We start from the raw sequence: 24,416 nt of genomic DNA, 5'->3' as shown, positions 1-24,416 counted from the left end.
GGAGTTTATTAGCTTGTGCTTCATTTTCATTTTCAAGCACCAGATGAAATGAAACCGTTCAATTTGGCTCTCTGGTGTAGATCCAATTTTATTGCTGTGTGTACATCACCACTAATACTTAGTGAGGCTTTGTAAATTCAGCACTGATTTGACTTGTCATGTTTGCTTTGTAGTGCCAATAATGCTTCTTCCTGAACTGTAGCATCTCCAGCGGCACCCTCATTCACGCACATCAAACATTAATGACCAGCACTCTACTCTTACTGCCACATCCAACTCATCCATCACCTCACTTCTCTACCTCTGTTCCGATTCAACCTGGACTGCCTTGACATGAAAAGGTAATAATCCATCATTGAAATGGGAGCGGATAAGTCTGGTGTGGAATTCCGCACCATGGTGCAGTGTGGAGAGAGAAGAAACACAAAGAAAACATCAGGTGTGGAGACTGGTGCTCATGTCGCTGTAAGCATGTGTGTGTGTGTGTGTGTGTTTTGGCAGCCTTCAGGGTGCTTTGTCTTCATCCTGTTGGTGCAGCTGTGACAGACTCATCTGACCAACAGACTTTTTCAGTCAGCTGGAATCAATAAAGTGAAGCAGAGTGAGTCTAATCACTTCTATTGCTGCAGAACTGTGGGAGACAATCAGATCTTATGAAAATTGATCAACTGTTACAACTGCATGTCGTCAATAAAACCCAAACAGACTCTGTACAGTGTCTTTGTTAGGGTTTAATGAATCCCTCCAATCTCAACAGACTTCATCCAGTAAACATTTATCACAAATATTGGCAGGCAAGAACTCGGAGGCAGTTGACACATGATAATAATATACATTTAAATAATACAAAATATACATAAATCATTCACTCACACGTCCACACATGCATACTGAACACAGACATGCAAACTTACACAGGGATTTCAGAGAGACAAGACTGTATGGATGTTATGTTGGCTCCCTGATCACACAGAAGTCGGTTACTGTTTGATGGTCCCATTAAGGCAGGTCTTCCTGAAAAAGCCTAGGATAACCATTTGTTTTGGCTATGAGATCAGATTCACATTAATAGCTACAGCACTCTGGAGAGGAATCTGCCAGAACAACAGCCAAGTTAAGATCAGATGTGAAAAGATGATACTTTAACACATCATGCAATATTACAGAATTAACTGTATGACTAGCAAATAGCTCTGGCTTACTTGAGATGCAAGTTTACAAATCATATGGGGACATCAGCATATAAGGGAATGCAAAAAAACTACAAGCTGGAGGTATCTCCATACTGTTATTCTCTCAATCTTAGGGGCAACTTGTCTACTGGAGAGGGTCGATGATAGAGACGTAGCTCATCTCAAGTGGAAACTGGTTAGAAATTTAGTTTGAGGAAATACAGGGAAGTTATAGAGTAAACCATCAGGATCTAAAATCTAACAAATGACAAATCGTATCTGTATAATGTTATCTCCTGACAAGTTTTATACATATACATAATAATATGAATTATATTTCTGTGTACCAAATATTAAAATACATATAAGCTGCAGACTATATCTGTCTGACTGTATGTGTCTCCTAAAAACCCAACAAAAGCAGAGAGAACTCTATGCTGTGACAGCTTGGTCCCCTAGTTTACACACAAAACTGGAAAGTTAGCGCAGCAGTCAACACTACAAACTGGATGATATGTAGATGTGACAATAGAAAATAAACTTGATATTGATTAGCGCTACAGAGCTGGAAAAACAATGTGCACTCATCCTGTAATTTCTTCAAGTGACCACAGTCTGTCTTCAGTGTTGCGTTGCAGTTGACATTGATTAAGTTGGATTTTCACTGCATTTCTATCTAATTTAATTTAATTTGGAACACACCTAATCTAACAGAGTTTTAGCACCTGCTAAAGGGGCTCAGAGGAAGCCTGGTTTTGGAAACTGCTGAATTGTATAAACACATTTTGAATACAAAAAAAAAAAAAAAAAACACAGAACAACTTAAATATGCCACATATAATTTACATTTATAGAATTATATACCAACAAACTATGACAAAAAAGAAAAAAGACTATGTTCACGTCTGTCTCTTTCACATTTACAACACTTTTGGCCTGAGTGTTTAATTAATGTCTGTCACTACACAATGTTCACAGTGAAAACAGACCCAGTGTACAGCTCAGGGGCGACAGCTGATGGAGAAGTAGATCTAAATGTGCTATGGTCATTGGTCCATGAGAAAATAGTGGCGCTGCCACACAATTACAAACACACACACTCTCTCTGCTGTAAACTCACATACACTCTCATACTCTCAAAGCTGTCGTATGACAAGGGAGTTGTTCGTTTCGGCTGGCTACCACAGATGGGTCTCCCGGATCTCAGAGATGATGTTATTGGCTTTTTTAAGCGCCTGAGAAAGAAAAAAAGAGAGATAGTTAAAGCACTGGCCTTAGAATAAGAGATAAAAGAAAAAAGAGGAAGGACTTGCTGTTCTTAATTCTAAGAACCTATTCAGAGAACAAAAGCGTCAGCCAATTTTACCTCAAGCATTTGAGCAACCTCGGTCCGCTGCTGTGCCGTGTCCTGTGACTCAATGAGCAGCTCCTGCAGCAGTGGCTGTTTGTAAAGCTGACCCACCAGCTCACTCTGCAGATGCTCTTTCACAAAGTTCACCAGGAAGTGCATCACTGTCTTGGGCACACTGCGGACACACAGCCCAAAAACAAAGTCAGATAATTAGCATCAATAACGGCAACTGAGCTCGACAATAGAAATAGCGGCTCTGGATGTGTTCCAGTCGGACCTGTCCTGGATGCTTTTGCGGACAATGAGGAAGTAGCACTTGATGAGGCGCTGGATGACCTCGCAGTCCCTCTGCTCCTTCACACTCAGCTTGCGGGATACGGGCACCGCCTGGCAGAGAAGCCCAACGTGAAAAGTTGATAGTCTACAATGAATTCACTGCTAAGTGTTTCGTCTCACTGCTAATCCCACCACTCACTGTGTCAAGAAGGTTAATGGCCTGACTTCTGCCGGGGCTGCCAAAGCCTGCAGCCGGGGCTTTCTCTTCCGCAACCTTCTCATTCTTCCAGCGCTTCCCTCCATCAAGGGCCTCTGTCTGACAGCGAGAAACCAGAAGAAGTCAGAGGGTCAAAGCAATTTTGGCTGAGCTTGGTATTCCACTAAAATATTTTGAAAGGGACTATGTAGGGATGTGAAACATAACGGTTAAGGCTTTGCAGAGTACATCTGCTGTTTATCCTGACAGAATAAATGATAAATGAGAGTACCTGCTGTAGGGGACAAATAACTACCTGCTGATTGTTGACAGATGCTGAGACCTGCGCTGCATCTGTGAAGTCTGGATGTTTTGTGTTGATGTAGGCCAGCTCTATTGCTACTAAATTGTGCACCTGAAAAAGGGAACACAAAGGGGAAAGTACCTCAGATGATTAATACTACTTGGATATTGGTTATTATAATTAGTATGACAGATCATCTCTGCTAAACTGTGGATTACCATTTCATTGGTAATCGGCAAGCGTTTCCGCAGTAATCCAGTCACAACTTCCACAATGGAATCGTGCAGTTTGGGGAATCGCAGAAGCTCCTTGCAAACACAAAAGACACACTTTTTAACCTGCTGACAAAAAAAATTCTACTCTGATTTAGGAAGCTAAGGAGGTGTAAAAAGCATCACTATCTCTTGGCTTACCTGCGTGCTGAAGGAGGAGCAGTGCTGAATGATCCTCTGTAGTTCTTCATGGACGAGCTCTACACAGCGTAGACTGGGCTCCTCCAGCCGTTTAATTTGCCGCTTCACCAGCAACTCAAAGGACACCTCGGGCACAAAAAGTGCTGGCCGAGGACCCTGCAGGGCAAATGAGACACACACACGCGCACACACCAGATCTATTATTTACCTGCTCTCCCTCTAAATGAGAGAACTTGACTAGAATTCAAATTACATGAGCAGAAATCAGGAGAAGCTTACCGTTGCATTGCGGATGGCAGTGAGGATATCGAGCTCAGTGAGTCCCCCGAGGGGGTCGATGGACTGCAAAGTGCGGCCAAAGGTCTCATGGAATATGTAACACATCCTAGCACCCCCACAGCTGCAAGAGAGATGGATTCAGCTAGACACTGGCGCTGTTTCTCAGTGCTGTGTGTCAGCACACTTAATCGCTTGAAAATTAAATTCAGTCAACCAAAAAAAAAAAGGTCAATATTTTCTCCCCACATATTTATATGAACTAATTGCTTGTGGTAAGAGAGCTGTGGAAATGATGGTGCCAACTTAAGATGCTGATATCATTTCAATGTACAAATACATTACCCCAAGGTCGTTACTCTAATGACATACTGTACACTGTACACCCAGGTTAAGTAAATGCTGAGGTCTGCAACAAGGAGGGCTAAATTAAACATAGTAACAATGTGGAAAATGAGGGACAATTCACTAAATCAAAGGTTGCAGTCATCATAAAAGCATTTGCTATGCAATGAAGATCCCTCTTCTGTGGAGAGGTCAGACTCACAGCTCTGTGGTTTGAATGTGCCTGGCCGTTCCTTCTATGGTGTTGCAGTAATCACTGGCAAACTTGGTGACGATCTGCAGCAAGGTGGCGCTTTGGTCCTCTACTGGCTGGCCATAGCTGTTGAGCCGTGCCTGGTACTGGGCGCTTAGCACAGTCACACGGGTTTTGAGGTCTGGCAGGCAGTCCCGGATGTGGTGCATGAGCAGTCTGCTGAGAGTTTTGGCCAGATAGTGTGAGCCGGCACGGGAGGCGAGCGAGGGGTAGTGGCGCTGCAGGAAGGCCTGCTCATCCCTCATAGAGTCCTCAAGGCTCTTCTGGGTATTGATGTCATGCTGGCTCCTGAGAGGATCACCAATTAAAGGAGAGAGAGGGAGTGTAGTCAGACAATCAGGGTAACAAGGACATTTATAATATGTCAACTTGCTGAATACTGAAGCAAAAAACATTCTTTACTGAAAATGTAAGAAAACAAGGCTTTAATCTCCAAACCTAAGAAGTAGGTTTACTATTATTACGAACCTGTTAACCACCCCAATAATCCCGAGCCTGACTGGAATGACTCGACCCAGGAGGACCTCCAGAGCATCGGTCCCTGCATCCATCAGATCCAGCTTACTGATCACCAGCAGTGTTCTTCGACCTAACAGACATATAAACACAGCATGAGAACAAAGGACAGTGAACAGTCTTCCATATTTCTCTTTTCATTCTTTATACTGAGGCAGACAGGAGAAAAACTTACAGTAGGACATGATAGGAGACAAACAGAAAACAGGTCCCTGATGGGACAGGATTTGAGGCCAGCAGGGGAACATTTGGGCCTGGATACAGATATCCTCACTACTACACAATCACTGTGCACATTAGGGAGTTTCAGGCCATACTGCCAACTTCCCAGACAATTACCACAGGCGGATTCTCATTATCTATCAATCTATTCTTCAAAGTGCACCGTGATAGCAACATTAAATTTATGAGCAACTGTTAAGTGTCAGGATGCTGTCAGCACTTCAAGACCGGCAGGTCTAATTGCCTGCAATGACTTGTGTGCCTCATGCAATATTCCTCCACATTTAATCATTTAAAAAGTATTTCTACTTGAAGCATCTTACGTAATAAGCACCGATGGAGAAGAAAGAAAATTAAAATGAAATCTGATAGAGAAGAAGCGCCCGTGTGCAAAATTTCCTACCATCTGGATCAACCTCACGAGCCAATTTCAGTGCATCAGAAGTGGCCAAGTCAGAGTTGGCAGGGGACACCGCTAGGATGAGGGAGTTTGGATTGGAGATGAAGGACAAGATCATCTCTTGCACTTGAGACTCGATGTCCTCTGGCTGGTCTCCAACAGGAACCTGAGGCAACAACAATGAGCAGCCGTAGTTACTGTAAGCACAGTGCTGCTGTGACTCTGTGATGACTGCAAATACGCAGCAGTGCAATCAGCATCAATCACCATCTAGTGTGGCTACATTTGTACGCATGAAACAAAATCAAAATCTTTGTCACATGGCTGAGTTTACCTTAGTAATGCCAGGCAAATCAACCAGTGTGAGATTAAGGACTTTGGGGGAGAAAATCTTTAAATAGATGGGCTCAGGACTGATTCCCTGGAGGATATGAAAAGGAAAAAAAAAGAATCCAGTTAAAAAGAGAGCTAAACTCAAGGCATCACTACATTTACATAAATGCTTTTTCTCCTCACCTTGTTGTCACCTGAACTGCGTTCAGTCTCTGCTTCAATTTCTCGGCGAATTTCTGCAAAATCTGTGAAGATCTTTAAAATAGATGAGAGAATGATGCATGATGAAAAGCTTCACGCTACAGGATAAAGGCAGCCAGCACATCATTTGAATCCCTGAGATAAACGTACCTGGTTTTTGCAGTGCAGGAATGTACCCCATTCTTCAGCTTTGACACCTTCACAAACACATAAAAGTGAGTCATTTAACAGAAATGCCTCTAAAATGTAGAATGCAGATAAAATGAAGGTTTAGGGGAGAGATAATGAAAATCGAAAAGAATATGAATACAAATGGACTTTCATGCTAGACAGATGACAAATATCTGAGAGAGTTCACAAAAGAAATGACGAGGCTAAACAAAGACAAGTCCATGCAGACCAAATATACAGAGACCTGGGTAGCTGTTTTGGGCATTTTGTTTTACCGCATTTCCTGAAAAAGTGTTGAAGAAGAAGAAGAAGAGGAAGAAGAAACACTGCATGTTAGCAAAGAGAATTCAAGGCTCTACAAGGACTATCTAGCAGTTCAGACAGTGAGAGAAGGTGCCATGGCAGAGTGCTAGTCACACATTAACAATCAGACTCCATGCCTAGACAGAAATAGCAAACCTGCTGTCCTGCTGACATAATCATAATGTACATAAAACCCTGATTGTGTGTTTACAATTAATCATATTTAGAAATAACAGATATATTTTTATGTACCATTCTCGATCTTCAGTCTCTCCTGCAAAGGGGCAACATTAACAAGCTGCAACACCAGGGGTCGTCTTGTGACTATTCCTGATCCCCGAGGCAAGAAATCCCGCCCAACCAGGCTCTCCAGCACAGAGCTCTTTCCACTGCTCTGTAGTGGCACATAATGAAGGCAATTCAGCAACATTTCTAGCACTATTAGTCATGTGCAAAGTTTGTCATATGAGTATTCTGTGCATTATGAAGTATAAACATGCTTATACTTGTAATGAAGCTTCTAATTTTTTTTCAATGCTGACCTGAGATCCAACCACGACTATCTGCGGCAGCTGGATGATCTCTGCCCCCACTGTGAGAAAGACCTCCTGCAGCCGGTTGATGGTGGGGATCAGATTCTCCATCCTTCCACTAGACTGGACACACTTACTAAACAGGCAAAATAGAATTAACATACATTAATACAAAGAGAGGATTTTGAATATGATGAACAGCAAAATAACTCGTTACATTAAATCATAGATTACTGTCTTTGTCATTTGCACAGCTCTACTACAAATACTTTCAGATATATACTACCTCATATATAGTGTAAGGTTTTTACTATTTTTTAATATATTACTATATTGTGTCTTACTATGTGTATATACTGTGTCAATTTTTATGCCATGTATGTCCCTATGCCCCCCGCTTTCGTTGCATATGTGCCGGCTGCACAATGTGTGATGACAATAAAACTGAATTGAATTACAACATATTGGGAGTAGTTCATTCTCAAAAGACCCTGGAATAATCAAGTTGTAGTTGGCAACAAGAAAACAACGTGCAGAATATGATGTTGCATTTCTACAGTAGAGAAGGACAGTGTTGCCTTTCCTGAGGGAAAGTGGTCCTGATGAGAGAGAGAGGACTGTAACGCCCCGGCAGGACTCACACCAACAATACTGTGCTGAATACTAACAGATTATGACACGAAAATAGACCATTTTTATGTCAATCATGTCACTGACTTAATGTCTAACTGGCATGGGAAAATTTTTTAGCAGCGGCTCAAGCCGAGAGGCTCGCTATTAACAGCAGCTGGCTAAAGCTAATTGGTAAAAAAGCAGGAAGTGGAAGAGATGTAGCTTTGTGCTAACACTAGGAAGCTAAGCCGCGGGAACAACCGAAAGCTCCATTCTGACCGTACCGATGTTCAACGAAAAATATCCCTCCTTATTAAACGTATATGTCCTTCATACTTCGTAGAAAACAGGGAACACGTCTATATATCCGTATTTAACCCCGACAGTTATCGAATATTAGCACCAAGAGATGAGCGTCAGTTTACCACCGGGGTGGTACCTCCGACAACCCGATTGGTCGGAAAATACGAATCATGAGCGTTTCCGTCAGCTGATTGGTTGACGTGGAACGGCCCCGCCCCGTTACGTCCCACTACACCATGGATGTATTTTAACCATAGACTGTTTAGCCCAACATCATATTTCTACCTGACCACCTCTACTTTTTATAAGAATAAGAAATACTTTATTAATCCCGCGGGAAATGTGTCACAACAGTACCGTCCAGCATACATCACACACAATAACAGAATAAACTAAAATAGTTAAATAGTAAAACAGAAAAAGTTATTATACATTGTGCAGTCATTATTTTTGTAATATCTAACAAAATGAGAGTAGTGAAATGGATAAAGTTATCCGTTGTACAATGACTATATACATAGTATGTAATCGAATGATTTTAAAAATTATTAATAATTATTAGAATTACTATTATACGGTGTGCAATGTGCAATAGAAACTTATTAGTATACACTGTGCAGAACAATTATACAGTGCAATTCTTAACCAGTTATGAGTTATTTGTGAGAAGAGAGAAAGCACAGGGTGGAAAGCGTCAGATATAAAATAGCAAAAAGTAAAGGAAGGAGAAAAAAAAAGTATCAACAAAACAACACAACAACAAACTTTAAAATTGAGTATTTTTTTTCTGTGTTTTAATGTCTGTATATATATAAACATGATATTTACAAATCATACAATGACCATCAGTTAGTTACGGGATAAAACATGTATTACTTTCTTACGGATGGATAACAGAAAAAAACACCTATCCAACACAGACATCACTAATAAATACCCTCCAGTACAAGGTTAGTGTCCCCTGGGAGTTTGTAGCAGCCAGAGATCATGTGAAACCAACAGCATAAATGGATTCCTTTGTATTCAAATCATGTGTGATCAGGTCTTGTGTCATTACTGCAACATCAATGACAAGGACCGATTCAAAGTGGCTAAGTTTTCTTATCCAAGTCCTCGGGTCGTGGATAAGAAAGCCCTATTGCTGAAGCAATCAACAGTCAGTGTTATCCGTGTTCATTCAGCCATTGATTAGGCACACACATGGGGCTCAGCAAGAAAATTGATACTGCATTTTCCATGCCTCACACTCTAAACACTGTATGCATCTCCAAGCACTGAGCACCTCTCCAAAAACAATCACAGTAAGCTGGGCATTCTTAGTCCATGTATGAGGTGTCCATGCCTTCGCCATCGGGGTGAAGCAGTCTTCCGGCCAAGCGCTCAATGTCATCTAGACTAAGTTGTCGAAGTGAACGTTCATAATCCTTAAAGAAAAAGAAAACGTGGAGAAGCAGCAGGTTAAATATATTCTACTGAATCCATTTTATTGTAACCATGTCATGTGTGGATGAATATTAGTCTATTTAAATAAAAGCATAGATAGGATAGTAAGGATAACCAACTCAACTTTTCTTCTTTTACAAATAGTTTATTCTCAGAAGGACCTCAAGACCAGGTTGATCCAACACCTCTTACCTAAATATGATAGTCTAGAGCCAGAGACCAAACTAACATCCTTCGTCAAAGATTTACAAGTTTACCACCAAGAAGTTGCTTTGATATTGTAAATAACAGCAATAAACTCAGTAATTTTCCTAACTGAGCTCAATGTTTGTGAGGTTTAAACATATCGATTTAACTTCTATTTTCTAGCGTCTATAATAATAATAATAATAATAATAATAATAATTTACCCCACTTTTGGCATTTATAATATATAATCATATATAATCAAGAGTGAATGTAATTTGGATTTTTTGTCACTCAAACAAAAAAAGTTTAATGCCAAAGTGAAAACAAATCAATACAGTTTGACATAAATGAGGTACATTCAGTGATTATAGGAACCAAACTGGACTTTATGTTTATGGCTTTCATCATTTTCACCTTCCAGTGTTTTTTACACTGGTCTAAACCACTAAAGTAACTGGTACAAATGATATGATTACACAATATTTTCTCATTTTATGACTGGAAGAGGATTCAAAGGATAAACTTGGTCTTTCCTCCACATTTTTGGGCATTTGCATTTCTTGGCAATATTTGGAGGAGCCTTTGAAACGGAACAGGCCTTGTCAGTTTGGTACGATATAATCACACTAAAAATGCAGACTTCCGAGGATCCAGCCTCAGCTCACCAACACATGGAAACCATCCAGTAATGTCTGAGATGGCAATATGCACAACTCTCCACTACTTGGACACTGGAAAACACAGTGTGCAGTCCTGATCCACTTGAGATATCTCAGCTTGGTGTGAGGATCATTTCCCAAAACAAATATGCACTCTTTAGACACAAATTAGTTTTGACAGTTCATTGAGCGTACATTAAATAATCACTGAATGAAAAATAAATAAATAAAGCTGATTTTATGACTGATTTTATACCTGTAGGATATGCACTAAAAGTAGAATAAACCCCATCAAAAGATAAAGATTTGGTCAGCCAAGTTAATCAATAATTTGCTTTGTTTCATATATTAAATGTGATACAATTTATAACATATCATAAACATTTGTTAATGAAATCAATGAATGACATTTAATGTTTTAACATTAAATGTTTCTTTATTTAATTTAAATTCAATTTCAATTGTAATTTAATTTCATTATTTTTATGTTTCTACTTTCATTTCATTTTTTTTGTCTAATCCAATCTAGTTCTTTTTCAAACTCTTATATATTGATGATTATGTAATTTCACATTCACTGCCACAGACAAGTCACCTGTCTCACTATGTCTCATATAGTGAGACATAGTGAGTAACTTAATTCAGCAGTATGATGTAACCATGACAACCCTGCTCCCACTCTTAGTTTAGGAGTTTTACCAGTTCCTTCATAAAAGTTGCTCTCTGCAGTTTTGTAAATAGCTCTTAAGAGGAAACTGTTTGAGAGGAACTTTTAGTACCATTTAGCAGAACTCCTTGTGATAAGATAAGACACTTTAACAGCCCCAGATGTCCGCTGAAAAGAAAATATTAGAAGTGTATCTTTAACCCACAACCCCTACTGGTAGCAAAACATTAAATTATGCAATTCAAAATATCGAGATGTTAAAACAGATGAGCAACAATTCAATTGCTTTGATCTTAGATTACAATACCTGGCAGCAAATACGCTGCATTTATATACCTTAATAAGCTGTTCGTGGACTTTTGCTGCATCTGCAGGACTGAAGTGCCGAGCAAGGATAGTGGACACTGTCTGCCACACTCCTCCCTGTGTGCCGCTGCTGCTGCTGGCACCCGTCCCTGACGCTCCAGTCCTCTCTCCCACTGGACGGATTACCAGATTCAATTTAGCCTCAGGCCCAATGGAGTAATCACTCAGTCTGTGTTCATCTGAGGAAAGCAATATAGTATTCAATCATCAAAAATTTAAATGTTTGAATTAGAGCCCAACCGATACAGGGTTTTTGAGGCCGATATCAATATTGATAGAGAGTTTAAAATATCTGACAATGATATATTTGCTGATATTCATTTTCTTTACACTTTCTTCTTTTTTTCTATAACTGCGACCAATAAATGTACTGGGCAGGATATGTTAGTTGAAAAACAAACTCCTCTCTGGCTGACTTTTGAATGGTGACACTGTTTCAGAACATATTTACGGCATTTCTGCACTTCAATTACCTGTCATTTATCGACTAACATATATACTAATCCGCTACATCTGCGATGAGTTAACATCAGCCAGTATATCGGTCGGGCTCTAGTATGAATCACGAAGAAAATATGTTGGTGGATCAAGCAATTACAGTTCTGCACAAAGGTTATGAGACAACTGTTAGCACATTTACCTGCAAGCGCTTTGCCTTTATAGAGCAACCGCTGCTGATTAGCTGGTATGTTGAGACGTTCGGACACAAGTTCCTTCACTGTGGAGACCTTTTCATCTTCAGTCACCTGAAAGATCAACAATGTGATGATGAAGCTGTGCAACGTGATGAAAATATTTAAGCAAACTTCAGAAGGGCAGAGTCAGTCTGAAATCCGTCCATTGCATCAACTTTACATAAAATGTAATGAATGTGGACTGAATGGCCTCGTTAGTATATACTTCCTATACAAAACACAGTGACTGGGCCTGTAGTAGTAATATTTATCCTATAAGCACTGCAAATATAGACAATAATGAGCATGTTAGTATGGGCGGGTACTTTTTTTTACTTTCAGAGCAGAGCTAGGAGAAATATGGCATGGCCTTGATGACACTTTATTGTGACAGGGTTTAGAGTCACTTGTCTTCCACAGAATACAAAATTTACTTCCCCAATTGACATAAATAACATCAAATGCTGTCACTGCCTGTGCTAGGCATCAATATTGTTCTTCTTTTCCATCAACTACACACAAAACCCCAGAATAATGCAGTGAACAATACGTGAACATTTAAAAAACAGTGCTCCCTATGCTCACATGATATTCCAATGAAGTTCATACGCTCCTTTAACCACAGCGCTGAAGTTAGCTTCCGATTCAAGGTTAAGGGAATAGTTAAAGGACCAGTGGGAAGGATTAAGTGGCATCTAGCGGTGAGGTTGCAGATTGCAACCAACTGACTACCCCTCTCCTTCAACCCCCCATCCCCCGAAAACTATCTAGAGCCAGTGTTTGGTTTGTCCATTCTAGGCTACTGTAGAAGATGTAAAGGGCTCATTTTAAGGTAAGAAAAACACAACAATTCTTATTTTCAGGTGATTATACATTAATTAAAACAGAACTATAAATATTATATTCCATTTCTGCCAAGTCCGTTCCACTAGATGCCACTAAATTCTACACACTGCAACTTTAAGGGAAACATAAATAATGATGTTCAGGGGCCGATTCTCTATTTTTGGCACCTCTTACACTTATGAAAGTTACTTATGAGTGTTAGACATCATAGCAAAAGTCTTAATGCTGTTTAAACCCACTTTCAGATTTGTAAAACCTTTATTTTGCTGATGAAAACAGAAAAAAGGGCAATTTCACTGCTCTCCCCATCCAGATCAAAAACCACTGAATCTGAAACTGTGTCTCTGGAGTATTTTTGTTCATCTAGTCAAGATTTGACAGGTCTAAGTATAGTGGGTTTTTTTATTTATTTATTTATTTTAATCAGGATCTGGTTGGAGAAATATCAGTGAAATCGCTCTTTTTTTCTTTTATTTCATGAGCTAAATAAAGATTTGACAAATCTTAAAGTGGGTTTAAACAGCATTAACTTTAACTTTCCTCTCCAACCCGAATCGGAAGCTAACTTCTGCATCGTCACGTGTCTTTGAACACACATGTGTGAGCCCCAGTTTGTGCCTCATACAACGTTATCATTAGAAAACAGCAGGCACAGACTGGAGTTTACATATGTGTGAACAAACACACATGACGATGCAGAAGTTAGCTTCCATCACAGACTGCTGAAAGCAGGATAAGTAACGCTGGTAACTTGTAAAGAAGGAAGTTATACCGCAGCACTGGCCTAGTCTAACCCTTTGTCCTAAGATGCTGCCTTTTGACGTGTTAACAAAACCTACAGTCTTTTTCTTCCTACATGAACTCAGTTATACACAACGAAAGCGGTAACGTAAAGAAGGATGGTAACGGATGGCAGTTTTTTATGGCTGCGGCAAGCAAGCTAGCTACACTAACGTCAATTATAACTGGTGTTTAAAACGCTACTGTAGAACTATTCAGTTTGTGCCACATTTTATTAAATCTTTAAATTCAGACATTATTTCTGCTCGGCGTGGGAAAGACAGAACAACCACTACCTGCTAATAAACTAGCTAGCGTAAAGGCTAAGTATCTGCTGCTGCGGGCTAACTTAAGCCTGCGTTACTTAACTTACATGTACGCTGCATTCTTTTCCTTGGAGCGGCTTCACGGTGAGGATCATTTTCGATGATACTCTGAATTAAACACGAACACACAACGATACGTTCACAGGTTAAGTAATAAAAACCTCCCACACTTTGCTAGCTCGGGACACCCAATGGGCTTCTTCTCCGGGCAGCTGCGGGCTGCTGCTGTTGCTGCTGCGGCTCTCAGGTGAGCCGAGCGCCGCTTACTGGCGGGAGTGTGTTATGGCTGAGGATAATTTCACTCGAAAATGACAGAAAGTTATTTTATTATTCTATTATTCTACTCTGGATACTCAGACCATAATTAAATATTAAAACGAAAAAGGAAGATGATTTAAAGGCTGTGCTGGACATTGGAATCTAAAGACCATGTGATTACCATTTTATTATTTATAATTAACCTATTATCATCATTATACTAATTCATTTTGTTTTATTTTTATGAAGAAATTGACCTGAGGCTGCCAGTGAACAAGCCATAGGCTTGACTCTTAAATAATTACAATAATCATTAGGTCATCAGCCAGTGTGACTAATCATCCCAACTAATTTTAAAACGCTTTAATGTAAAAACCCCACAATATATTGGCTTTAGACCAATTGAAAACACTATAATTGTTGTCCCAACACCATTAAAGCATCACTTGCAATGCGTTTCTATTAGCATCACTTGACAGTGTTATGGTAACTGAGAAATAATTATATTCAAAAAGTCAGAATTTATCAGGAAAAGCCACAGGTGCCACATGGAAGGAGAGTAAAACCTCTGATTAATGCACACAGCCAGCCTTTCATCTCTGCCTTATATACTAGACATCTCGGCTGCAAAATGATTAATGTTCACCACTCAACTTACTATTCCCAAGCCTCGGAAATACCCCAAAGACCCTCTGACCCAATTGGGATCCAGTCCATGCATTTCTCATTACAGCCACCACTGTCTTGGTCATGTGATTGCCTGCTGTCTGTGCCCAGCCCCGGCCAGCCCCGAGCAAGAGAGGAGCATCCTCTCCTTCACTTGGGTGGGTATAAAGGAGATCTGCACCTTGCATGCCGCCAAACAGGGACAAACCTATTGAGGACAAATGAGAAAGACGCTGCATATATATCTATATTCTGTGGTAAGTGATCTTTGTATGTGACGTGAAATACAGCACGGCGTTATATTTTGCAGGACAGAGCATGCATCTGTGTTTACAAACAGTCTGTTACAGACCTAACACACCGCTGTAAGATTTTACCAACTCATTCATTATAATCAGGTTATTATAGCGCGTCTGCGAACCGAAATATAAAAAGAGAGATCCATATTTTCCTCCTGCAGGGACTCAAAGTGTGTGTGACTCAATAGTTTATATGTTGTTTTTATCTCCGTGGTATTACTCTAACACTTATGCATTCTGGATGGTCCTTCATTTTTTCTCGTGTTTCTGTTAAGTGTCCTTGAATTTAATAGTTTTTCTTCCATTAAGTTGAGGGAGAGAAAGAGCAATAGACAAATACGAGGACTGCATACTGAAAACTTACTGTGTCAGTAATGCGTTTGTACATGCATGCCACCTATGTCATAAACCATACTGCAAGCTCATCGATCAAAGAAAGGAGTGTTCTTTCATTGCATGAAACTGTCTCATAGGATTAGCTTTGAGCATGTTTCTCCTTATTCAGCCCTCCGAAAAGGTTGCCGTAAAATATGTGTCATTAATACAGCATACTCTCCTATGTATGCTAATTAGATGAGTCCAAGTAGAAGCCATAATCACTTATTGATTCCCCTTATTATATTATTAATATGAGTAATATTAATACAAGTAATCTCAGGAGGGGATGCTGATGAATGACAGAATAGACTGTTAAACTTTGAGTCAACTGAGATGTGGATTGTAGCTGCAACTCAATATCAGAAAGTAATCCCTAATATTTTCTACGTTCAATATGTGTGAACCCACTGTGTTTATGTATGGTTGTGTGTGCAAACAGTAACAGATACCACCTGGTGTTTGGAGGTAATGGGTACGCTTCGGGACCTCCAATTTGCCCTGCAACTAAAGATTGAGGAGCTTCGCCAGAGGGACACACTAATAGACGAGTTAGAGCTGGAGTTGGATACCAAGGATGAACTGATTCGGAGACTGCAGGAAGAACTGGATCGCTACAGAGCCACTGTCTCCCTCACAGGTCCCTCTGCAGTCGGTGGTGGTACAGGACATGCTGGTTTTACATTATATGTCGTATTTTAAAGCATCAACAGGTAGTGTGGTGGAAAAAAAAATTTCAGATAGGCCAGTGACTCTTCAGATCCTCCACAACATATGATTATTCAAAAATAGTTAAAATACCCAAAAAGTAAAAAACAAATTCAAACAATCAAGAAATACACTGAAACAGGCAGAGTTCAGTGTAATTGTAGATTTACTGTGTATTCAGCAAGATACAAGCAAATCAGAGGCTGGTTCATGAAGCAGACACTCAAAAACCAAATGAAAAAGCATCGTCTTATATATTATAGTCTCAAAGGCACCTCCTATTCTTCAAATTCTGGGGAGTTTCCATCATCCGATTATATGTTGGCTTCCCATGGACCAACAAATTTTGGGGATTTTCCATCCCACTCCTCACTACCATATCATGCATCACGTTTGCAAACAGGTTATCTTCTTCTTCTTGTTTTCTTACCAAGCTTACTCCCTTACCATGTCAGTCACTTTTGGTTGTTTTTCCCCAGTTGTCTGGTCCTGTGCTGGCAGTTCAACCTACCACATCTTGTTGTTTCCCTCAGACATCAAAGGCTTTTTCTGGCACTTGTACCCACGACTCCTACAACATTGGTCCAAACATCTGATGATGATGTTCACACTCTACATTGTACATGAGTCCTCACTTCATGATCTGTGGCATCTTCTTATCCTCTGCTGTAGTACACATACAATTTATCATAGCACACACACACACACACACACACACATACAAACACACACACACACACACATTAATACACATTATTATGATTAACTGCAGCACACATATACTATGTTGATCACAGAAAAAAGACACTACAGTAGCAGTAGAGCCCTAAACCCGGCTTACTGTGTTTTTTTCCCCCCATAGCTTGCTCCGCTCAAGGTGACGACAACCAGAGAGCCAAAAGGGAGACCGTCATTTCTGAGCCCTTCACTCTGGACCCGGTGACTCTCGCCATGGTTTTCCACAGGAGCTGTGACAAAAGCCAGGAGTAAGAGCACACATGCCCTCAGCTCCTACCTGCTCTTACTGAGAAATGTGTCTCTCAAATGTTCAAGGCTCATTGAGAGCTTTCTGCAATTCTTGAATGAAGTGTCACGGTAGCCTGTGACACTTCATTCAAGACTTTTTAATGTTTTGCCCTTAAATGTTACATCAGTATCCTGCCTTCATGCCATCAGGTCTCGGAAGCTGATTCAGGCAGCGTTTCTGAAGAATGACTTGTTGAAAAACCTCGATGAAGGAGAAATCAGAGCCATCATCGCCTGTATGTATTCCACCACCATCCATCAAGGCTGTTATGTCATTCAGGAGGGGACCAACGGGGCTCAGGCTTATGTTGTGGAAGGTAAATCATTTTGTTCTCACAACCGCTAACATAAATCATGCTTGAGGATATTTATTAACATTTACTCGAGATGACAACTGCTAAAAGAACAGTCAGATGGAATTATTCTTTTTTGTATTATATTTATATATCAGTTGTCTTACTGCTGGCTCATAGTTCAAGCATATAGCAATCTGACACTGCTCTCAAACACGTGTGATGTAAGAGTAGCATGTTTGAGCAAGAAAAGAAGATGCACTCGGGGGAATAACGAGCGACCCACATTGATGTTTGTGTTGAAATGTCAACTTGATACAAGAGGGAGGAGAAAAGCGGTTCTTTGCCTTGCCCCTGTTTACAGGGTTCATCAGTGCTTGATTGTCCTCAGGAATCTTGGCTGCGTTTGTAATGTGACAGCTAATAGAGAGAGGCTGCTCCCTATTTTTCTCCTGTCATACTAACCAGTGAGAGGTGGTGGCCTTGTTCGGTGCAGGGATGATTGCATATCTGCTGGTCGTACAGTATATCTCAGACAGCTAGAAGGCCTCCTTACAAATACAAAAACACATTTAGAAAAGCACAATTTACGTTCACACGTGCATAGTAGAGTTCTACATATTATGATCGTGCATGTCTTCACTGAGTGTGTGTTTACTGCAGAAGGGAGGCTGGAAATGACAAAAGACGGACTGAAGGTGCTCACAGTTGAACCAGAAGACATGTTTGGAGAGGTGGCACTCCTCTACAACTGCACCTATACCTACTCTGTCGCAGGTATCAAAGCATTGTGTCAGCTTTTAGGTTTTGTAATTTCATGCTGATATGGAAATACATGTGGGGTTTCGCTGTGATTAATTTTGATTTGTTGGGGATATAAATAATTCTTGTTTAAGAGAATATCACAAGCAGGCGGATTTCTGGCTTTCTTGGTCTTAGACAGAAGACATCAGTTGAATTTGAAATCAAAGACCTTTGGAGACAACACCACAGCTTCAAATATTTTTTTTTTTCTCAGTGATGTGGGGAGTTTTAAACATTTTCTGCTTTCCTGCCATCTTACTGTCACATCTCTTCTCTGCACTCCTACATGCAGTAACGTCTTTGTTCGTGGATATTGAATTTTCACAGTTATGTACAAGTAACATTTTCAGAAACAGTTTGTAGTCGGTGCTCTTTTCTTGTAGTTATATTATGACCTACACATATATGCTGTAAGAATTTGTGATATTCCCCAGAAAATGGAAAGCCTGCTTTTATTTCCACCCAGCATCTGATGGCAGAATCTAGTGGGAAAACTTTCTCAGCCATCTCTACATGACCTGGTTTCACAAATAAATAGGCTGTGGAAATGGCTAGGATGGGTTTAAATGGAAAAATCTGTTTTTTTGCCTTGTTTGGTCCCTAAGCATCTTATTCTCTTTTTATACTGCTTTCTTTATCTTGTGACCACCAGTCAGCTTTTCCAATTTACTGTTCCACACTATATGTCTGCTCTGGTAACAATGCTCCACTTGTGTCGGCAGTCTGGTGTCCTTTGTTCGATGTCCATTTCTGTCAGCCCTTCCCTTGGATCTCTTCAGGGTCCTCTTCCTCCTGACCTGAAATTACTTTTTTTTTTCATTTTTGCCATCTGAGACCAACAATAAGGATATTGCTTGTGTGGTCTCCTTTGACAGTGATAAAGGTGCAGGTGAAAACGGGGCTTCATCATTAGGTCATGGAAGTGCATAGAATGTACTGCAGGAAATGTCAGAAAATCCTCCTTTGTGGATAAGGTTTTATTTGCTAAAAATATCCTGCACGGCTTTCGCACGCAAATAAAAAGCAATGGCCATGAATTATGTGTCTCATGGAGGATAAGTAAAAAAGCAGATGAAGTATATCCAAATGCTGCAGTTGAGATATCAGGACTACTCCTCATTATCAGATGGTGGATGTAATTAGACCATTTAGAGGACATCCACTTCCGTTTGCAGGAAGCTTCAGTGAACTAATCAATATGTCATTATTAATTCACAACACCCTCTTTCAAGCTCTGTTATAAGGAAGAGTGTAATAATAAGTAAGGAAATCAGATTAGATTTATATTAAAAGTCCTCCTCTGTAAGAAAAAGAAGTACTCATGTTGCAGGCTGCCTGCTCTTCACACTGTAGCACATTCTGTCCTCTAATATCAAACCTTGCTCTGTATTGTATACACACATTCATCACAGAGTTCACACGTCTTTGAGAGCCATTTGAATACTGCAGCACCACTGACACAGCCTTTCTTTTCATCTGCAGCACAAACGGACAGCAAGCTGTGGGTTATTGACCGCAAGAGTTACCAGACCATACTTACGCAGAGCGGTCTCAACAGCCTTTCTTATTCAATGGAGCTGCTTAGCAGGTGAACATGATACCGATACACTTGATTTGACACAAAAAAAAAGGCCCAGTAACCTGCTTTGTATTCTAGCTCCTTCAACACAACATCACCAGGGCCATGTTGTTTGTCAGTCACCACACTGCTGCGTAAAGGTCTTAAGTACTTTTCTGTGTGGTTTCACTATCACACGATGTCAACACTCCCATGATATGTTTCTAAATATGCCACCCAAGACCAGTGGAAAGATTAAATGGAACTCTTTTCAAACCTGTCCTTGTGGATAGTATCTTATCATGCCTTCCTGTGTGTCTGCAGCGTTCCCTGTCTGCAGTCGTTGCCAGAGGATGTCATCATGAAAATGTCTGATCTCCTGGAAGAGGTACAGATTAGGCACTTAAAATCAGAAGCACTATGTTGTGTAACCATCACTCGTTCATCAAACAAAATCCAACCAATAGATTATGTGTACAGACAGAGGTAAACAATCGTGGGTACACACGGTGCTGTGATAGAATCAGAATTAATCCCTCACTGCTACCAGCCCTCGTCTTTGTTTCTGTAAGAGAGCTGGTTCTCTCATCAAATAATTTTCCACTCTTTTCTCCTATCAATGTCATTCGTGCTCCACAGACACACTACACTGAAGGTGACTACATCATTCGACAAGGAGCTATGGGAGACACCTTTTATATCATTAGCAAAGGCCAGGTAAAGTTTTATATTGTCTGCCTGCTGCACAGATGAAACGAGGCTTTCAGAGAAAAAGGGTTTAGAATGTGTGAGGACGAAATGTCAGCGCAGGGTTTTGAAATTGCTTTATGACGGTGATAATTGACTTTGGCACTCTCTTTTTGATTCGCCAGGTTAAAGTGACAGAAAAGAAGCCAGGCCATGAAGAGCTTTCTAAGCTTTCTGAGAGACAGTGGTTTGGAGAAAAAGCTCTGTGGGGGTAAGAAGGAAATAATGCACTTTTAGAAGAAGCACTAAAGGAAATTATGAAAACAGTACAGGATGGTAAAAAGTGTCATTTATGCCTGCATGATATATTGATTTTCTTTATTTGTTTTTATGTTGTGTGCTTTGTATTGATCTATTTTGATAAGATTTCCTCATCTTGTTTTCCTCTCTGTCTCTAGAGAGGATGTTCGGGCTGTGAATGTGATTGCTGCCGGTGAAGTTACATGTTTGTTAATAGACAGAGAGTAAGTCAATAAATTGAGTTAATAAAGTTCTCTGCAGAGGCAAGGCGTCTGCTTCTGCTGCTTTACTCTAAATTGAAAATAAATTGATGTCCTTATCCAGTCATTTGTAGGATGTTCATTGTCAGGAAATATATTTCTGTCCTCCAGGACCTTCAAAGATATCATCAGTGGGTTGGTATTTGACAGTGGTAATGAGGTTCTGCAAAACACTGAATCAAAAGTCGAGTAAGGAGCATTATAATACTGTTTTGTATTAACAATTACATGTTATTTGTACCCATAGAAACTACAAGCTCACCCCTCTTTTCCTTGTGAGCAGGTCAGACAAGGATGCTGTGCTCCTCTCATCTTCCATCTTAAGTGATTTCCAGATTATTTGCACTCTGGGAGTTGGGGAGTTGGGTCACGTAGACTTGGTGAGGGTTGATCTTATAGCAGCTCACACACAATGACACAAATCCCCTGCACTGCTGCCGTCTCGAGATTCCATGTGTCTGTAATGTAACATATTGATTTTCACCTCTGTCAGGTGCAGCTAAAGAGCAATTGCAAGTGTCTCTCTGCCATGAGGGTCCTTAAGAAGAAGCTGATTCTCAACAACGGTCAACGAGAGCACATACTGAGAGAGCAGCGCATCCTAATGGAGGCTCATTGTCCGTTCATAGTCAGGTGTCTGTTCTTAAACAGCTTCTAATTAGGATTGTTTTGGTTACATATTCAGTTTAATCATTTTAAAAAGTATCTTTCAGGTGTCTGGTAGCCAAGTGATTAAGAAGCATACCATAAAAAGTCTGTGTTTCAACTCCTGCCAGGGAACCATGTTGCCTCCCTCTCTCCCCCTGTGCTTCTGTATCTTTACCATCTCAATCAAATGAAAGCAATAAAATCTTTAACATGTTGCTCTACTTTTTTTTTTAACCGCAGGCTACACAAAACCTTTAGAGATGCAGAGTGCCTCTACATGTTGACAGAGGCTTGTCTTTGTGGTGATCTTTGCAGTCTACTCGGAGATAAGTAAGTATTTTTGGACTAAAGGAAATTAAGACTTAAGGCACTTTTTGTCATCATACTGATAAAATATTTATTGTGCTACCACTGTGTTTTTTTTCCCAAGCTTTCAACACAATGCAATTTTAACACTGATCGTCTGCAGCACACATTCAAATCAACACTCTGCATACTGTTATAGAGGCTGTTTGGACGAATGCAGCACCAGGTTCTACACTGCTTGTGTTGTTGAGGCCCTGAGCTTTCTTCACTATCGAGGTGTTGTCTATAGAGACGTCAAGCCTGAAAATGTTGTCCTGGACGAGCATGGTTACGCCAAACTGGTAGTACAACTTGCATTCACATTTTGATTATGAAATGATAATCTATTAAATTTTAACAACGGATATCTGCTTTTTTGTTAGATTGGCTTCAGGTGTGCAAAGAAGATTGAAGTGGGTAAGAAAACTTGGACGTTCTGTGGTACTCCAGGCTATATGGCCCCTGAAATCATCCTGAACAAAGGCCACAATATATCCGCAGACCTCTGGTCACTGGGTGTTTTTGTGTTTGAACTTCTGAGCGGCGAGTAGGTTTTACAGTTTTGTTCAGCAACTAATTTCTTCAGTCATGGATAAAAATTATAGTTATTGGCAGATGTTTTTGTCTCCAGACTTCCATTCAGTGGCTTCGACCCAATGAAGATTCTCACTGCGACCATTCGTGGCATCGATCAGATTGACTTCCCAAAAACCATCAGCAAAAGTGCCTCCAGCCTCATAAAGAAACTGTGCAGGTGTTGTAAATATGACCCACTAGAGCAGATCATTATGCTGTGCAGCCGTGAATTATAATGTGAAAGCTAATGACAGTTTTCAGCTTATTTTATAGCGCTTTTTCAGATCAACACAGCTTGTGCTTGAGGAATATGCAGTATCACCTCTCGGCCAACAGAATCTGATTATTAATTCATAGTTTACTTATTTGTGTGTTCTCTTTCACTCTCCATCGCCAAGGAGCAATCCCTCGGAGAGATTGGGCAGTCAGAGAAACGGGGCCAAGAACATTCAGAAGCACAAGTAAGATGACAGATTTATTACACTGGAGGAAAGCTCTGAGGTCTGTGCTTGGAAACATGGTTTTATAGGTTGTGATGCTCTGTTTTTATCCAGATGGTTCGAAGGATTCAACTGGGAAGGGCTTTGTAAAGGAACTTTAAGCCCACCACTCATTCTCAAAGTAAAACACACTTACTATTCGTTGCAATGAGTAGACCTTTCTTTGTTGTGTACAGTAATAGGCTGTAGACTGTGTTGCCTTATTATTATTTTTTCTGTTCTTTTGTCTTTAAGGTTAAACATCTTTTGGACAGCAGTACATACAGTCATTATACTGGAGACTCAGCTGAGCCGTGCACAGACTGGGATGATTTCTGAAGGATGAGCTGTGAATTGGAGCAAAAACTATATAACAATGTTTTTTCTCTTAAAGGTTTAGTTGTCATAAATAATTCACTGCCGCCAGTCTTACTGTCATCAAGAATTAATTATATTTTCAGAAAAAAAGTATTTTCCACAATATCAGTAATTGCAGATATTGTTTAATAAACGTACCATGCTGCCTGTGAGCTGAGACTGTTTTTGATTGCAAAACCCTAAACTATAGATTTATATTTAAAAAAAAGAGTTCAGTAATGTCACTGCAGTTGAATGAAACTACTCAATAAACAAATAGACTTCATCTCACTGTCTTTGATTTCCTCTGAAATGTTACATTCTCACTACTAGTTTCACTTTTGATTGTATGGTTCTTCTGTAATAATTGATGTGTCCCCAAAATGTATGACGACAATTAAGTGACGTCAGAGTTGGCTCAGTCTGGGAGAAGCTTAAAGCCTCAGAAAGTTAGAAAGATTAATACAGGAAGTTGTTTGATTTTGACTTGAAAATAAAGTAAGGTGACTGAAAAAAAGAAAATTGATGCCAAAATGTGTAGTGAAACGTGTCATTGTCGTAAAGAAGGGGATAATAGATTATTGTGATGGTATCCTGATGAGAAGATGCTTTAGTGACAGGTATATAGGAGAGGAAAACACCCCTGA

The 24,416-nt window shown here is 40.1% G+C and overlaps 3 protein-coding genes across 10 annotated transcripts; 1 reads left to right on the top strand and 2 right to left on the bottom strand.

The window, feature by feature from the left end:
* Window positions 1–711: 711 nt before the first annotated feature.
* On the bottom strand, window positions 712–8,346 carry si:dkey-32e23.4 (dynamin-1-like protein). Its single transcript, XM_042420803.1, has 17 exons — window positions 8,162–8,346; window positions 7,275–7,401; window positions 6,985–7,126; window positions 6,409–6,455; window positions 6,241–6,312; window positions 6,059–6,145; window positions 5,728–5,890; window positions 5,055–5,175; window positions 4,536–4,874; window positions 3,992–4,112; window positions 3,713–3,868; window positions 3,518–3,607; window positions 3,312–3,410; window positions 2,999–3,115; window positions 2,801–2,910; window positions 2,539–2,698; window positions 712–2,407 (listed from the first exon to the last, which is right to left on the bottom strand). Exons 2-17 carry the CDS (start codon window positions 7,374–7,376, stop codon window positions 2,351–2,353), a joined length of 1,983 nt encoding a protein of 660 aa, XP_042276737.1. The 5' UTR covers window positions 7,377–7,401; window positions 8,162–8,346; the 3' UTR covers window positions 712–2,350.
* A 599-nt stretch (window positions 8,347–8,945) lies between these two features.
* Window positions 8,946–14,314, bottom strand: ubl4a (ubiquitin like 4A). Its single transcript, XM_042420804.1, has 4 exons — window positions 14,178–14,314; window positions 12,145–12,250; window positions 11,475–11,683; window positions 8,946–9,604 (listed from the first exon to the last, which is right to left on the bottom strand). Exons 1-4 carry the CDS (start codon window positions 14,223–14,225, stop codon window positions 9,497–9,499), a joined length of 471 nt encoding a protein of 156 aa, XP_042276738.1. The 5' UTR covers window positions 14,226–14,314; the 3' UTR covers window positions 8,946–9,496.
* Window positions 14,295–24,055, top strand: prkg1l (protein kinase cGMP-dependent 1, like). Of its 8 annotated transcripts, XM_042420800.1 has the most exons (21): window positions 14,295–14,377; window positions 15,122–15,212; window positions 16,171–16,389; window positions 17,299–17,422; window positions 17,613–17,779; window positions 18,419–18,532; window positions 20,042–20,147; window positions 20,442–20,505; window positions 20,757–20,834; window positions 20,990–21,075; window positions 21,263–21,328; window positions 21,476–21,553; window positions 21,648–21,744; window positions 21,858–21,997; window positions 22,253–22,342; window positions 22,518–22,659; window positions 22,741–22,904; window positions 22,989–23,111; window positions 23,332–23,394; window positions 23,488–23,554; window positions 23,668–24,055. In XM_042420800.1, exons 3-21 carry the CDS (start codon window positions 16,200–16,202, stop codon window positions 23,749–23,751), a joined length of 2,043 nt encoding a protein of 680 aa, XP_042276734.1. In that variant the 5' UTR covers window positions 14,295–14,377; window positions 15,122–15,212; window positions 16,171–16,199; the 3' UTR covers window positions 23,752–24,055. The 8 variants fall into 8 exon arrangements, with proteins under 8 accessions (XP_042276734.1, XP_042276731.1, XP_042276730.1 ...); XM_042420797.1 differs by lacking the exon at window positions 14,295–14,377 and having other exon boundaries at window positions 14,461–15,212; XM_042420796.1 differs by lacking the exon at window positions 14,295–14,377 and having other exon boundaries at window positions 14,461–15,311; window positions 16,171–16,368.
* Window positions 24,056–24,416: the final 361 nt, after the last annotated feature.

The sequence above is a fragment of the Thunnus maccoyii genome, chromosome 9, assembly GCF_910596095.1.
Source record: "Thunnus maccoyii chromosome 9, fThuMac1.1, whole genome shotgun sequence".
In the NCBI taxonomy this organism is placed as follows: domain Eukaryota; kingdom Metazoa; phylum Chordata; class Actinopteri; order Scombriformes; family Scombridae; genus Thunnus; species Thunnus maccoyii.
This window is presented reverse-complemented; position numbering and strand designations above follow the sequence as displayed.

Bases quoted from the DNA above. Each gene is read 5' to 3' on its own strand.
- si:dkey-32e23.4 (XM_042420803.1), bottom strand. From the start codon at position 7,376: ATGGAGAATCTGATCCCCACCATCAACCGGCTGCAGGAGGTCTTTCTC. The intron at 5,176-5,727 runs GTAGGAAATTTT...TATGTCTGTTAG, and splicing joins TCGTGAGGTTGATCCAGATG to GTCGAAGAACACTGCTGGTG. The intron at 3,869-3,991 runs GTAAGCTTCTCC...TTTGCCCTGCAG, and splicing joins CTGCCATCCGCAATGCAACG to GGTCCTCGGCCAGCACTTTT.
- ubl4a (XM_042420804.1), bottom strand. From the start codon at position 14,225: ATGATCCTCACCGTGAAGCCGCTCCAAGGAAAAGAATGCAGCGTACAT. The intron at 11,684-12,144 runs GTAAATGTGCTA...TGCTTTCCTCAG, and splicing joins TAAAGGCAAAGCGCTTGCAG to ATGAACACAGACTGAGTGAT. The intron at 9,605-11,474 runs GTATATAAATGC...TTTTTCTTTAAG, and splicing joins TCCACGAACAGCTTATTAAG to GATTATGAACGTTCACTTCG.
- prkg1l (XM_042420795.1), top strand. From the start codon at position 15,020: ATGATTAATGTTCACCACTCAACTTACTATTCCCAAGCCTCGGAAATA. The intron at 22,660-22,740 runs GTAGTACAACTT...CTTTTTTGTTAG, and splicing joins AGCATGGTTACGCCAAACTG to ATTGGCTTCAGGTGTGCAAA. The intron at 23,112-23,331 runs GTGTTGTAAATA...TCCATCGCCAAG, and splicing joins CTCATAAAGAAACTGTGCAG to GAGCAATCCCTCGGAGAGAT.